Raw genomic sequence first — 16,882 nt, forward strand, 5'->3', positions numbered from 1 at the left:
TTTTTTTCTTCCATATTTCCTGCTTTACCAAGTATTTCTGTCACAGTACTGTTAATATGAACAGTCGTCGTTTTTTGAGTTCTTAATATATACAAATAAAATAAAATATAACCATTTAGAATGTATTTAAAAAAAAAACCAAAGATTCCACTTTGATATTTGGCCTTGATCACATGCCTATTGTGCTTCAACCACTAGAGTAACCTAAATTGCTTTTTCTAGAAAATTACCTCAGGAAAAAATTGAATAAATCAAATTACATTTTTATTACATGGGATTATATTCCAGGATTTGTCTACTTTTCAGTGTGAACATTAATCAGTATCCTTGATTATTGTTAAAAATTAATTTACCTCAATTTCACCTCTTGGCATTTTGAAAGCTCAGGATGCACAACATGATAGGCAACATGTACAGGAAACTTTCTGGTATCTGACACGGACGGGACCGACGTGGTGCCGGTTCATCAACAATTCCGGATAACCGAACGCTATTGTAAAAGATACGGAGCTCAGAGCTCCGTATAAAGCAACAAACCCTGTTCTTCAAAACAATCGGCACAAGTTGCAAGCGTCCCTGTAGCTTAGCAACAGCTTCAGCTACACCCTTGCACAGCAACAAATGGAGTAAAAAAAGTAATAAAAGTTACCTGAACCGACTCCTGAATTTTGCCGGTGGATAGAGCGTTCCGGTTATTTAGGGGCCGGTTAATCGAAAGTTTCCTGTACCAGTCCTGAAAATTTTAGATGTAAATCATCCACAGACTTTTGGGGGAACGAGCTCCAAATTTATGTGACCCTTTGTGTGGAAAAGTGCTTCTTGATTTCACTCCTAAATGGGCTAGCTCAACTTTTAAGTTTATGCCCTTTTGTTCTGGATTCCCTTGCCAGAGGAGATAGTTTCTCTCTCTGTACCCTATCGAATCCCTTAATCATTTTAAGAAACCCTAACTGATAACCCTCAATCGTTTAAATTCTGCTATCATTCTGGTGAATCTGTGCTGTATATGTCTCTCCTGAGATTTTGTTCCTAAAATTGATCGCAGTACTCCAGATGGGGGTCTTTGGGGGTCTGACCGAGGCTCTATATAACTGAAGCACCAGTTCCTCATTTTTGAATTCCTATCCCCTTAAGGTAAAGGCTAACACTTCAATACCCATTTAATTACTTTTCTACCTTTTAGTGATTTGTGTACATGGATACCTAAATCCCATTGTTCCTCTTAATCTCCCACCATTAATTAAGAACATATTCTAATTTGTCTTTCTCGGATACAAAGTGGATGACCTTACAGTTTCCCTTATTGAACTCCAGCAGAATGATTCATGGAGTTTGTTAGCCCTGGGTTTGGGTCCTAGAGTTTTGCAGCACCACAAAAGGGAAGCTGGGATTTGGCAGAGTGGTGGGTAGAATTTGCCATTTGGCTCACTGGGAGATTCTTGGTTTCTAGCAATACTATTACTGTCAACAATAGTGGGTGAAGAAGTCCTTATTAATTGCATGTTACATATTAATTGTAGGTTATCTGTCTCTTCAGTTGTGATTTGCTCCTGTTTTACTTTGTCAATCAGGAAAGTATGATGGCAAAAGTGTGACAAACAGAGTGTGCATGAAACTTAAGATTTTTTAACTAGTCAATCTCCTATGGTATTGCACACGGTAAGTCAGAGAATATGGTCACTCTTACCTGACTCTTCCGTCTTCATGTTGCTGTTTTACCCCTCAGTGCACAGCAGGCTCCAGGCTTCTGCTGCAGGTGGGGCTCCAAATCCTCCCGCTTTGGGCAGGTGTTTAGTGGACTGGCCGCTTGGCCTCCCGAGCACTCCTGGTGGCCACTTGGGGGGTGGGGGTAAATGGTCCTCGTTCGCGCATGCGTAGTACCCTGGCTGTCATGACTTGCAACCAAACCGCGCTTCCTGAGCCCTGCTGGTCTCCCTGATATTTGGAGCGCACCGCCTCATTACCAGTTGTGAGCATGACTGCATCGGGGCCAATGTAAATTGTCTGGAAACTCCATGAGTCCTGAGAGAGCAACTGGGGAGGAAGAGGGAGAGCAACACAAACTGGGGAGGGAGAGAGAGAGAGAAACATAAACTAGTGGAGGGAGGGAAGAGTGTGAGAGAGAAACATAAACTGGGGGAGAGAGAGAGAGAGAGAGAGAGAGGGAGAGAGAGAGAGAGAGCGCGCGCTCGGGGCTGGAGAGGAACTTGGAGTGGGAGGGGAAGGATCCAGTTGTCGTGGTCCACGTAGGTACCAACGACATAGGTAGGACTAAGAAAGAGGTTCTGCTGAGGGAGTATGAGCAGCTAGGGGCTAAATTGAAAAGCTGAACCATAAAGGTATGAATCTCTGGATTACTACCTGAGCCACGAGAAAATTGGCATAGGGTCAATAAGATCAGAGAGTTGAATGCGTGGCTCAAGGATTGGTGTGGGAGAAATGGGTTTCGATTTATGGGGCACTGGCACCAATACTGGGGAAAGAGGGAGCAGTTCCGTTGGGACGGGCTTCACTTGAACCGTGCTGGAACCAGTGTCCTGGCAAATCGAATAACTAGGGCTGTAGATAGGGCTTTAAGCTAAATAGTGGGGGGGAGGGTTCAGGTGAGGGGAAACTTAGAAAGTTAAAGAGAAAGGACAAGGCAATAGTGCAGGGTAGTGATTGGGGTAATGATAACCAGAGTGTGTCAGCAAGGGACAGAGTGTACAAGCAAATAGGGCCAGAGTAGGTAAAAATACAATTAAAAGCTCTTTATCTGAATGCACGCAGCATTCGTAACAAGATAGATGAATTGATGGCACAAATAGAAATAAATGGGTATGATCTGATGGCTATTAGAGACGTGGCTGTAAGGTGACTAAGGCTGGGAACTGAATATTTAGGGGTATTTGACATTTCGGAAGAATAAGCAGAAAGGAAAAGGAGGTGGGGTAGCTCTGTTAATAAAGGATGAGATCAGTACAGTAGTGAGAAATTATCTTGGTTCGGGAGATCAAGATGTAGAATCAGTTTGGGTGGAGATAAATAATAAGGGAAAGAAGTCACTGGTGGGAGTTATCTATAGGCCCCCTAATAGCTACACTGTGGAACAGAGTATAAATCAAGAAATAATGGGGGCTTTTAAGAAAGGTACTGCAATAATCGTGGGTGATTTTAATCTTCATATAGATTTGACAAATCAAATTGGCAAAGGTAGCCTTGAGGACAATACATTGTGGAACCAACCAGGGAACAGGCTATTTTAGATCTGGTAATCTGTAATGAGACAGGATTAATTAATAATCTCATAGTAAAAGATCCTCTAAGGAAGAGTGATCATAACATGATGGAATTTCACATTCAGTTCGAGGGTGAGAAACTTGAGTCTGAAATTCGTGTCTTACCCTTGTAATTGCCTTTATTTAAGTTTATATGAAGACAGTTGGCTAAAGTGGACTGGAAAATAGATTAAAAGGTAAGACAGTAGATAAGCAGTGGCAGACTTTTAAGGAGATATTTCATAACTCTCAAAGATATATTCCAGTGAGAAAGAAAGACTCTAAGAAGGATGAACCATCCGTGGCTTACTAAGGAAGTTAAGGAGAGTATCAAATTGAAAGAAAAGGCATACAATGTTGCGAAGATTAGTGGTAGGCCAGAAGATTGGGACATTTTTAGAAACTTGTAAAGGATGACTAAAAAAATAATAGAGGGAGAAAATAGATTGAGAGTAAACTAGCAAGAAATATAAAAACAGACAGTAAGAGCTTTTACAAGTATATAAAAAGGAAGAGAGTAGCTAAAGTAAATGTTGGTCTCTTCGAGGATGAGACTAGGGAATTAATAATGGGAAACAAGGAAATGGCAGAGACTTTGAACAAATATTTTGTATCTCTCTTCACGGTAGAGGTCACAAAGCATCCCAATAATAGTGGAAAATCAAGGGGCAAAAGGGAGGGAGGAACTTAAAACTATCACTAGAGAGAAAGTACTCGGCAAACTAATGGGACTAAAGGCTGACGAGTCCCCTGGACCAAATGGCCTGTATCCTAGGGTCTTAAAAGAAGTGGCTGCAGAGATAGTGGATGCATTGGTTGTAATCTTCCAAAATTCCCTAGACTCTGGAAAGGTCCCAGTGGATTGGAAAACCGCAAATGTAACGCCCATATTCAAGAAAGGAGAGCGACAGAAAGCAGGAAACTATAGGCCAGTTAGCCTAACGTCTGTCATTGGGGAAAATGCTGGAATCCATTATTAAGGAAGTAGTAGCAGGACATTTAGAAAATCATAATACAATCAAGCAGAGTCAACATGGTTTTATGAAAGTGAAATCGTGTTTGATAAATTTATTAGCGTTCTTTGAGGATGGAACGAGCAAGGTAGATAAAGGGGAGCCAGTAGATGTAGTGTATTTGGATTTCCAAAAGGCATTTGATAAGGTGCTACATAAAAGGTTATTGCACAAGATAAGAGCTCATGGTGTTGGGGGTAATATATTAGCATGGATAGAGGATTGGTTAACTAACAGAAAACAGAGAGTCGGGATAAATGGGTCATTTTCAGGTTGGCAAACTGTAACTAGTGGGGTGCCACAGGGATCAGTGCTGGGGCCTCAACTATTTACAATCTATATTGATGACTTGGATGAAGGGACCGAGTGTAGTGTAGCCAAATTTGCTGATGATACAAAGATAGGTGGGAAAGCAAGTTGTGAGGAGGACACAGAGTCTGTAAAGGGATATACAGTAAACTCTTTCGTATCCGGCACCGACAGGACCGGGATGGTACCGGCTGATTAAAAATTCCGGATAACGGAGAGGTATATCTACTGAGGACTGCCACCGCGGGAGACTCGGACTCGGCAACATTTCCGGTTATTGAGGTGTTCGGATCGGAAGAGACTTCCGACAGCGCCAAGAAGCCGAATAGTGGCAGTTTGGCGAACTAACCCCACTGACTAACTCGGCCACCACGGGAGACTCGGATTCGGCAACATTTCCAGTTATTGAGGTGTTGTTTTCCGAGTATCAGTTTTGCCGGTTATTAGAGAATTCCGGATACTTAGGTGCCGTTTAAACGAGAGTTTACTGTAGATAGGTTAAGTGAGTGGGTAAAAATTTGGCAGATGGAGTATAATGTGGGGAAATGTGAGGTTATCCACTTTGGTAGGAAGAATAGAAAAGCAAAATATCATTTAAATGGAGAGAGACTACAGAATGCTGCGGTACAGAGGGATCTGGGTGTCCTCGTACATGAAACACAAAAAGTTAGCATGCAGGTACAGCAAGTAATTAGGAAGGCAAATGGAATGGTGGCCCTTATTGCAAGAGGGATGGAGTATAAAAGTAGGGAAGTCTTGCTACAGATGTACAGGGCATTGGTGAGACCACACCTGGAGTACTGTGTACAGTTTTGATCTTTTTAGCGATGGGGTGTGGGAGTCAGTGATTTGAAGTAGGTTTTTTTTTATAACTTGCTGTGAATTGTAAAAAGTCATAAAATTGTACAAAAACTTTAGTTAGAAGTGAATTATATTGATTTTTTTTTAATCAGTGGTATTTACTTGCTGTTTCTCATTGCAGTTGATACTGTAGAAATATTACAGAAGTGTTTTTTATTTAAGCATAACTTATCCTTAACTCTATCTAACAACAGAAAATGCTGGAAAAACTCAGCAGGCCAGGCAACATCCGTTGACTCTATTTGCTCTCCACGGATGTTGCCTGGCCTGCTGAGTTTTTCCAGCATTTTCTGTTGTTACCATAAATCTATCTTTTCTTTTGTGTTCTTTGATTTATAAATTGTTATTTATCTCACCATAAAACAAAAAGTCATATTTTATTTGGGGCTTGGTACGGCGACACACAACTAAGGTAAATGCAATAATATTGACAAATGTCATGTGATCAAATGTCACAAGATCAAATCTCCAGGAATATGTCAAACAGAGTTGGCAACCCCAGCTGCAGGTAATGCTGCAACCTGCTCATTGTAGCACAGCAGTGCTATTCTAGCAAGGGATGCATTATCGGCCCCTGTAAAGTATCTTGACACTCTCGATAGATTTCTGCTTTGAAATCACTCGAGTTTCCCATTACTTTTTTACGTTACATTAATTTTGTGAGGTACTTTTGTTCAGTTTTTGTGCTAATTCAGAGTTGTTGACACCACAGTCTCCTAGTGCACTTTGTGTTGTGCCATTCAGCGCGAGGATTATTACTAGGGTGTCTGTGATGGAAGCAGAGCTTTATCTTGCTTCAAACCATAAAATCTCTTCATACAAGCTTTTAACAGTTCAAGTATTGTGAATTTAAGTAGTTTCTGTATAAAGGACTTTGTGTCTGTGTGTGGAGGAAATGTGACATACACAAACACAGTCTGGAAAATAGCTGCTAGTTTCAGCGATAGGAAGACCCAAAACAACTCCAGGTTGTTAGTCCAACATGATAGATTTTTTTCTCAAATGATAATGTGGGCAAGTTCGCCATTGTGAGGATAGATGAAAACTGGTTGCCTGTGATTGCCACAACTATTAAAAGGGGGTGTCATACCAGACATCAGAAATTTCAACAAGGCTTTGTTTCAGACTAGCAAACAACTCTCCAGATGTTGCTATCCACATCATATCCATTTAGGTGATGGGGGATAATTATGATTATAATTACCAGCCAGTTGAGAGAGGATTTGGGGCATTTTTCCAAAGGAACAGTCAGAATAAAGCATCTTCTTTAATCTGGAGTGTTGAAAGCCTGGCTGGATGGTGTAGGTACAGTCGGCTCTCTCTATTGTGCAGTTCAGTTTCATTTGTTGGTGCTCCCTGTGAAAGATAGGAATGTTCATCTCGCCCACGTACATATGCCATGCCAGGAAATCATGCAGCTAATTGAATGTACAATAATTATACTCTGGTAAATAATTATTTATATTATTATTGAATAATTCAGTTGTCTTGTCGGTATTGTGTTGAACTTTTTTTTTACTTCTGTGCAATTTAAATTCTGGTAAATAAAATTTGACTTGTAATTTTAACCCGAACAATACAGTCTGTCACCATAGTGCAGATTGGAGGGATCGGGAGTACATGATGGAAAACCTGTGCAACATCTGGTGTGAAGTATCTTTATTAATCATGTGACATTTCTTACATCATTTTACAAGGTGCAATGGATTGTCATTTTCATATTATAGGGGCTGCAGCCATTTTATAGAAACTACAGCTTGCTGTGAACCTGAAGAGAAAGTGGGGAGAGAGCCTGAACTATAACTTCATTATGGCAGGCTTATTGGGAAATTATCAGTTGGCTGTGGGAAATTGTGTAGCATGTGTGCGTTTATAAAATGTACATTAGCAGCCAATAATCGGTGTTTGGCAAAGACACATTTGGTTCATGTCCAGCTACCCAAAGCCAATATTTACTTTGGTACTGTGGTAGCAGTGACTGTTTGGAAAAAAAAATCAGTTAATTGCTCAGTTTTTACATTCTGTATAACTTTTAACACAGGCACCTCAGCCCAGCAGCTCGATGCTACATTCAGTACAAATGCTTCCCTGGAGATCTTTGAGCTGGACCTGGCTGACTCCACCCTGGATATGAAATCATGTGGTACCTTTTCTTCCCCACACAGGTAAAACCAAACTAGTGCTGTGTCCTCATTTGGCCATGCTCAAAATGTATTTTGCTATCTCAGTTTAGGTCCCTCCATTATTCACTGTTGGTTAACAGGGAAGTCCTCCTCTGCTGTTCAGCTGGATGTTTCCAGCTTGTGATAGCAAGCCAAGAGACTTTCCCTCCCAATAAAGGAGGTATCCATTTTCATTCTGTGTCGGCCAGCTTTGGAGATCTGTGGCGGTCTATCTATCATCTGCAAGGTTATGACTGGGTGAACTGACACTTGCTGGGGTACAGGGAACTACAGGCCAGTTAACCTGACGTCAGTCGTTGGGAAAATGCTGCAATCCATTATTAAGGAATGGTATCAGGGCACTTAGAAAATCATAATATGATTAGGCAGAGTCAACATGGTTTTATGAAAGGGAAATCATGTTTAACAAATTTATTCGAGTTTTTTGAGGATGTAACTAGCAGGGTAGATAAAGGGGAATCAGTAGATGTAGTATATTTGCATTTCCAAAAAGCATTCGATAAGGTGCCACATAAATGGTTGCTATGCAAGATAAGGGCTCATGGGGTTGGGGGTAATATATCAGCATGGATAGAGGATTGGTTAACGGACAGAAACAGAGTGTAGAGATAAACGGGTCATTTTCCGTCGGCAGGCTGTAACTAGTGGGGTGCCGCAAGGATCAGTGCTTGGGCCTCAGCCATTTACAATCTATATTAATGACTTCGATGAAGGGACTGAGTGTAATGTATCCAAGTTTGCTGATGATACAAAGCTAGGTGGGAAAGTAAGCTGTGAGGAGGACACAAAGAGCCTGCAAAGGGATATAGACAGGTTAAGTGAGTGGGCAATAAGTTGGCAGATGGAGTATAATGTGGGGAAATGTGAGGTTACTCACTTTGGTAGGAAGAATAGAAAAACAGAATATTTTTTAAATGGTGAGAAACTATTAAATGTTGGTGTTTAGAGAGATTTAGGTGTCCTCGTACAGGAAACACAGAAAGTTAGCATGCTGGTACAGCAAACAATTAGGAAGGCAAATAGCAAGTTAGTCTTTATACCAAGGGAGCTGGAGTACAAGAGTAAGGAAGTCTTGCTACAATTGTACAGGGCCTTGGTGAGACCACACCTGGAGTACTGTGCACAGTTTTGGTCTCCTTATCTGAGAAAGGACATACGTGCCTTGGAGGCGGTGCAACAAAGGTTCACTAGATTGGTCCCTGGGATGAGAGGGTTGTCCTATGAGAGAGATTGAGTAGATTGGGCCTATACTTTCTGGAGTTTAGAAGAATGAGAGGTGATCTCATTGAAACATATAAGATTTTGAGGGGGATTGACAGGGTAGATGCTGAGAGGTTGTTTCCCCTGGTGGAGAGTCTAGAACTAGGGGGCATAGTCTCAGGATAAGGGGTCGGCCATTTAAGACTGAGATGAGGCTGAATTTCTTCACTGAGGGTTGTGAATCTTGGAATTCTCTACCCGAAAGGGCTGTGAATGTTGAGTCGTTGAGTATATTCAAAGCTGAGATCGGTAGATTTTTGGACTCTAGGGGAATCTACCAATATGAGGATTGGACGGGAAAGTGGAGCTGAGGTCGAAGATCAGCCATGATCTTATTGAATGGCGGAGCAGGCTCAAAGAGCCGTAAGGCCTACTCCTGCTCCTAATTCTTACGTTCTTTTTCCCCTTCCCCCTCTCTCGCGCCCCCTTTCCCCCTCTCTCGTTTATTTGCCTCCGCACACTTGAAGTACTGTTTACAGTTCTGGTCTCCATATAAAAAGGATATAGAGGCACTGGAGAAGGTGCATAAAAAAGTTCACAAGGATGATACCAGAACTGGGAGGATATATTTATCAGGAAAGGCTGAACAGGCTGAGACTTTTTTTTCTCTGGAAAAAGGCTGAAGGGTGACCTGGTAGAGCTCTTTCAGATAATGAAAGGGTTTGATAGTGTAGACGTAGAGAAAATGTTTCCACTTGTGGGAGTACAAAACTAGAGGTCATAAATATAAAATAATCACTAATAAATCCAGTAGGGAATTCAGGAGAAACTTCTTTACCCAAAGAGCGGTAAGAATGTGGAACGCACTGCCACAAGGAGTCGTTGAGGCGAATAGCATAGATGCATTTAAGGGGAACACATAAGGGAGAAAGGAATAGAAGGATATGCTGATGTGGTTCGGTGAAGAGTGGTGGGAGAAAGCTCGTGTGGAGCATAAACGCCGGCATAGACCAGTTGGGCCGAATGGCCTGTTTCTGTGCTGTAGACTCGATGGAACAGACGCACTGGTTGAGATCATCTTTTTAAATTCAAATCAGAAGTCAAACTGGGATGTTTTTGGTCTGTATGGTTCAGTGCTATTATACATAGTTATTTTTGTTCTACAGGTACCATAAGCTGATTTGGGGTGCTCATAAAAATACAACTGATGGCCTATCTTCTGGTGTCCTCATTGCTGGTGGTGAAAATGGGAATATCATTCTGTATAATCCATCTGAAATTATAGCAGGAGGGGAGGATGTTGTGATTGGCCAGAATGACACTCACACTGGCCCGGTTAGAGCACTTGATTTCAATCCTTTTCAGGTAAGTTGGTAGAAAATTCAGGATATCTTCTTCTATAATTATATATTTAAAAAACCTTTGGTGAAGGAGTGATTTTTTTCCCCTCTCAAAGTGAGGGATGGCATTACTGGGGAAAATAATTTTTGGGAGGAACAGGTGACTTTGGACCTATGGGTCCCAAAGTTTGGGGGTTTTCCTCACCTCATGTCTTGGCCTGTTGTAGACTAATTGATAAAGATTGATTGCCAAGATGAATCAGCAACTCCATAATTGGTGTACCCTGTGACCAAGAGGATGATAGAAGGCAAACTTTTCATCTGGCAATTCATATATTCCTACTTTTTGTACAGTGTCGGCATAAATCACTCCCAGTTTAGGTGCAGCAACGGTTGTGCTGTGTCCCAACATATGGCTGAACTTTAACCTCATGGGCATCCTCTGTTGCACAGGCCATAATTGGTGACCTCCCTGAGTAATACTGCCTACTCGGTGCCAGATTAGGGGCCATTTTGTGCTTTGGATCTACGCCCAATAGGAACTTGGTTGCAACAGATCAGATTCATTTCACAATGGACTCGTGTGGTCAGCAGAGGGAAACTCTTATCCCACCAATCTGGGAGGGATTCAAATTCAAGTTTCAGACTGGATAGGACAGTGGCCCAAAAGTCCTGATGGAGGTGTGCATCCTGGTGCACTGCAAGCACATATTCAGGATGCTTGCCATTGCGCTGTTGTATACATGCATGGAAAGTCTGGTGTGGCTGGCCTGGTTGGGGGTGTGGTGGAGGGGCATGGGGGAGCTGTCCTTGGTTCCCTTTAATTATTTTATTTTAAAAATGGCTATTCTTTGGGGGGTTGGTGGGGGTGAGATGCAAGGCCTCGGTCACTTCCTTGGCTCCAAGGTGGTCCCCACTTCCAGCAGAATTATGATGTACTGTTCTTCAACTCCTTCTCCCATTCCTACTCTGACCTCTCCATCTTTGCTCTCTTACACTGTTCCAATGAAGCTTTAGGAACAGTATCTAATCTTTCTGCAGCCCTTTGGCCCTTGACTTGAGTAACTTCAGACCTTAGCTTCACCCTCCATTTTCTTCTCTGCACTGGATGCTTGTGATATGAGGAGCGTCTGTTAGTGTCTGGGATGAGGAGAGGTGGGTTTACATTTGGGTCAGAGACGTTTTGTCAGAGCACAGCGCTGGGCCCTTGCTGTGGGTCTGTCTTTTACTCTTTACATGATTGCCAGATCTGCGGTGTTTCACTTGCATTTTCTGTTTTAATTTTATTTCTGCTGCATCCACAGCTTTTATGTTTTTTCCCTCTTTCTTTATTTCTCATGTTTTTGCTTTATACAGGCCTCTCTTGCGTCTTTTCACCCCCCAGATATTCACACACATTCTTTTGTCCTTTCTGTATGTCTGCATTATCTCACTGATGATCTTTGCTATTACCTAACTATTTTCTATTTGGCAGTTTGCAGGTCATTTAACACAAGCAGTTGTAATACTGCAGAAAGCTGCTTAAAGTTTAGTTACAGAGGTGTCTTTGAAGTAATGTTAATAGAGACTATGGAAACTATTTATGTTGTGAAATAAAACAAAACCATCTCGGAAGTACACAGCAGGCCTATCAGCACCTGAAAAGTAAAAAGACAGGTTAAAGTTTTGCAGATAAACCTTTTGTCAGATTTGGAAACCGGAAGAAAATTAGCGCTTTTATAGGACTTAACAAAACAAAGGGGAGGCAAGAACAACAGGTAATGTTTAACAGTCTGGTGTGCTAATTGTTGGCAGACAACGACTGCAAATGTTTTTCTTAAGATGGAAAGAAGTGAACGAGTGCTGGATTTTATACAACGGTCATCTCAATCATTAGTGAGAAGAACAACTTAACATTTATATCGTGCCTTTAATGTAATAAAACATCCCAAGGTGCGTCACAGGAGTGTAATCAGACAAAGATCGACACCGAGCCAAAGAAGGAGATATTAGGACAGGTGACCAAAAGCTTGGTCAAAGAGGTAGGCTTTAAGGAGGGTCTGAAAGGAGGAGAGAGAGGTAGAGAGATTTAGGGAGGGAATTCCAGCGCTTAGGGCCGAGGGAGCTGAAGACATGGCCGTCAGTGGTGGGGTGAAGGGAATGGGGATGCACAGCAAGCCAGAGTTGTAGGAATGCAGAGTTCTTGTTGGGTTGTAGGGCTGGAGGAGGTTAAAGAGATGGGGGGGAAAAATTCAGTTGGTAGCACCTCACGTTAGCGCCTTAAGAGGGCACTAAGTGGGGCGCAAACCAACTAGCGCCCGGGCGCAGCACTGCCCATGCCTCCCGCAAAATTCAGCGGGAGGTTAGTGGTGGTGCTAACCGGTAGCGCCCTGTGGCGCTTCGCCGCTGGCGATTACGTCATTGGTGTGCGCAGCGCCCCGCTCACGCCCCGGCCACGATCTTCGGGAGCGCCCCCTGATTTACCGCCGGACGCTATGTCCAATGGGGTCAGGGGGGTGTACCTGCGGCCGGGGAGGTGCAATTTAAAGGCGAGGTGTGGGGCGGCCATTTTTGTTGCTGGCCGCCTGCCAGCATCTGCCTGCACTCCTGTCCCCGGCCTCCTGAACGCCCCCCCCCCCCCCCGCGCGGAGTGCGGCTGCACTCCAAGAGCTCGGCCCTTGGGTGCCGGGCTCTTTGGCTGCACTCCCGATCCCCGGGGGCCCAGCTGGACCCCAGGTCGCGCTGCACAAGGCCCCCCCCTTTAAGAAGGGGAGGAAGGCCTGCAATACCGCAGCGCGACGTGCCGCAATGTGTGGCGCTGCGGCACGTAGCGCCACGATATTCACTCGCAGCGCCCCAAGAGGGAGGCGGGGCGCTTCCAGTAGCGCCCCGCTTCCCTCTTGGGGCGCAACCACTCAATTTCCAGCGCGGGGGCGCTAATTTTTCCGGGACGCTACTTTTAGCGCCCTGACGAAGTTAGCACCTCAGTTGGGGCGCTACCCAATTTTTAGCCCATGGGGAGGATGAGGCCATGGAGGGATTTGAAAATGAGGATGAGAATTTTAAAATCGAGTTGTTGGTAAAAGACGATAAGAAAAAGGTAAAAGGTGTAAAACAGCTCAGCAAGGCATTGAAAGCATCAGAAAGATAAGAGATGTACTACAGCTCCAGTACCTGTCTTTTCAGATGCTGATGGCTGTGCCATATATTTCCAGCATTGTCAGTTCTCATTTACGGTTTCCTGCATTTACAGCTTTTTTCCTCCCGCAGTTAAGTCATTCTCGTTAACTTCTAGAATTATAGATAGTGTAACAAAGTGCTGTCTGTAAAAGTTGGAGGTAAAAAAGAAAAGCCTGCAAATCTGAAATATAACTAGAAAGGCATGGCCTGATTGCCCAGCATGTGAAAGAGGAAAGGTAGATGAATGTTTCTGCTGTAATCCTTTATTAGAACTGACGGCGGCTGAAATGGTTCTTTTTTTTTCAACTGATTGACTTGTGCATTTCAAATATTTTCTGTTTTTAACTGAAAGGGTTAGTGGGATAATGCAACTGTGTAACTTGCTTTTCTCAAAGTCTTTGAGGTAACATTTCCTGAACATTGGATAAAATGTTAATCGCTTCTTTTGACCAGAGTAACCTTGTAGCTTCAGGAGCCACCGAGTCTGAAATCTACATCTGGGATTTGAATAATTTTGGTACTCCAATGACACCTGGATCAAAATCTCAGGTACGTTTATTCCATGAATGCTTCCTTGTATTTAATCAACTCTTCATTTCTAGTAGTGTTGGGAAATAGGTGCAAAAGAGCATTTCCTGGTCTCAATATGAATGTAACCCACTCGGGGTAATCACTGTTTTTCAAAGCAGCAGCAACTACAGGAAACTTTGTGCTATCCGGCACCCACGGGACCAAGCTGCTGCCGTTGCCTAAAAAGTGCCGTACTCTCCAGAGTTAATGTTGAGAGATACGGAGATTCTTATCTCCGTATTTGACAACAAACACTGTTGCTTAGCAACAGCTTCTAAACAGTCGGGTGTGGCCCTAAAGCTCTGTAGCTGAAGCTGTTGCTATAGCTACAGACCTTGCACAGCTTGACTGTTCAAACAAAGCAAAAAAAAAAAAGAATAAAAAAGGGCTGCTGATTTTTTCCGGTGGCTCCAGATTGCCGGATAGCTCACCTCCGGACAGCACAAAGTTTCCTGTAATCATTCCAATTAGAATGCATTCCAGGAATACTCACCCACTTCATTTTATCTTGATTAAAAAATACTAATTATTAGTGATTGCTATCATCATGGACAGATGTAATGATATATTAGTTTGTCTAACCTGTGGTTTTTCAGTTGGCCTCAATATCTAAAAAGTGCAATCTTTATTAGTACCTCTCCTTCCACAGCTCTAATAATACTTGAATCTAGGTCAGTGTTCTGTGGCCATCAATTCTAACTTGTTGAACAGATTGTAGGATTTTAATTAAATTGATTATTAGAATTTTTGACAAATGGCCCCACTCAGAGCTGCGCATGTGTCCGGTTTGTGTGCTTTCAAGAAGCAATAGGTCATTGCAATTAACTTAAAAAAAAACTTGACAAGTGATTACTTCTCATCTTAGGATGCTATTGAAAAGGAACATGCTGTGACTTGTTTGTGCTTTGAACCCTGGGTCTTTCAATATCAAATACTTAGACCTTAGCAAATATAATGATATTCACTTGATTTTTTGCCGAACACTTGAGTGTTGACAGATTGTTGAACAATTCAGGTCATCACAACAGCCCAGCGCTCACCACCTGCCTGTTTTCTAACAGAGTTTCGAACAGAGATCACTGGATCAACTGCAAGGGCCATGGGTGATTTCCCACCCCACCTCCCTTCTCTGATTACTTAACTCAGTGCAGGCCAGGGATGAAACTTGCCCCCTTCCTAGTCTGCACTGAATAAATTCACCTATGGAGCCAACAGGGAATTAAAGAAAAGTTAAGACAATGTTAAACCATTAAGTTATGGACTATAACTTATCAAGAAAGGAATATTAGAGGAAAGTTTCTTTATAATCCTGCCTATGATTTTGCTTAATCAGCGAACATAAATCTTCCCCAACTGTGAAAGCGACAGATTATTTTATTTGGGACTTTTTAGTTCCTACATGTTACTGACTGAAGTGAAATTACTGAGGTGCCATTAGTTTCTGCTGCAGCTTCATGGTCCGTCAATGCAGATTGGGACTGGTAGATTAATTTCTACTTCTGTTTATTGTTTCGAGAACATTGGGCCTGAATTTGCGATTGGAGGCTTCCCGTGGGCGGATGCCTCCAATCATCAAATTTTCTACGCATTTACCTGGTGGTCCGGGAGATAGGGAGGCTTGCGATCCTGGGCCCCTCCTGGTAGAAACGTGTAGCTGCCCATGTATCCCAGGGGCGCATGTGGTTGGCAAGCGCCCCAGGATCACGTGGGACAGCCCAACCAATCAAAGAAGGGAATCCCCATTCATACTTATGGGAGTTCCGTATGTATGGGGATGACTTAAAAAATACACGAACACATGAAATAATTTTTTTTAAATTACATATATAAAATTAATTAAAATGGCATTTAATTAAATATTTTAAACAGATATCTTTTAACGGGGCTAAAAATAAACTTACTTTATTGGACAGGGTTTTTAATGTATAAGTGAGTGATAAAATATCATTTTTCTATTTTTAAAAAACTTTTATGCTGGTAAAAGCAGGCCTTACTTATACATTAACTTATCATTGTGACATGTATAACACACCCATGTGCATACCCTTGTGCAACTACTAATCTTTCATTTTCCTTTTCCGAGAACTCCTACGACATGCAACCCCTGTGGCTTCAGCAGAGGTAGAGGCAGGCTGCTGCTCACGTCCCTGCTCAGATGCTCTTGGCCGACGTCCTCTGGGTTTTGGAGCCCGTGAGGGCCCCGCCAAAGACTGCTCCTCCTGTGCAGGGCCAGACTCTGCCATCGGGACACGAGGCAGCATCTGGGGCTTTGGCTGGGGGTGGGGGGGCAATGGGTGAGAAGTAGAAGCGTCCCCCTCATGGCAGAAGACACAAAAAGCCTCCCGGAAATAGTGGAGAACCAAGGGTCGTGCAAGAATGAGGAACTGAAAGAAATTAGTATTAGTAAAAAAAAAAATACTGGAGAAACTAATGGAACTGAAAGTCGATAAATCCCCTGGACCTGATGGCCTACATCCTAGGTTTTTAAAAAAGGTGGCTATAGAGATAGTGGATGCAATGGTTGTCATCTTCCAAAATTCCATAGACTCTAGAACAGTTCCTGCGGATTGGAAGGTAGCAAATGTAATCCCACTATTTAAGAAAGGAGGGAGAGAGAAAACGGGGAACTACAGACCAGTTAGCCTGACATCAGTAGCGGGGAAAATGCTAGAATCTATTAACAAGGACGTGGTAACAGGGCACTTAGAAAATAATAATAGGATTGGGCAGATTCAACACGGATTTATGAAAGGGAAATCATGTTTGACACATCGTTAGAGTTTTTTGAGGTTGTAACTAGCAGAATAGATAAGGGGGAACCAGTGGATGTGGTGTATTTGGATTTTCAGAAGACATTCAATAAGGTGCCACACAAGAGGTTATTAAACCAAATTAGGGCTCATGGGATTGGGGGTAATATACTAGCATGGATTGAGGATTGGTTAATGGACAGAAAACAGAGTGTAGGAATAAATGGGTCATTTTCGGGT

General features: G+C 42.7%; 1 protein-coding gene across 8 annotated transcripts in view; it reads left to right on the top strand.

Annotated features, from left to right (window-relative positions):
- sec31a (SEC31 homolog A, COPII coat complex component) overlaps window positions 1-16,882 on the top strand; it is a 138,667-nt gene that overhangs the window by 23,994 nt on the left and 97,791 nt on the right. For all 8 annotated transcript variants that reach the window (XM_085964844.1, XM_085964890.1, XM_085964880.1 and 5 more), the window contains exons 3-5: window positions 7,482-7,605; window positions 9,990-10,188; window positions 13,776-13,871. In XM_085964844.1, the coding sequence (XP_085820970.1) occupies window positions 7,482-7,605; window positions 9,990-10,188; window positions 13,776-13,871 (419 nt within the window). The remainder of the gene's footprint in view (window positions 1-7,481; window positions 7,606-9,989; window positions 10,189-13,775; window positions 13,872-16,882) is intronic.

Source organism: Somniosus microcephalus, chromosome 2, assembly GCF_052327205.1.
Source record: "Somniosus microcephalus isolate GS21.2 chromosome 2, FLI_Smic_1.0, whole genome shotgun sequence".
Classification (NCBI taxonomy): domain Eukaryota; kingdom Metazoa; phylum Chordata; class Chondrichthyes; order Squaliformes; family Somniosidae; genus Somniosus; species Somniosus microcephalus.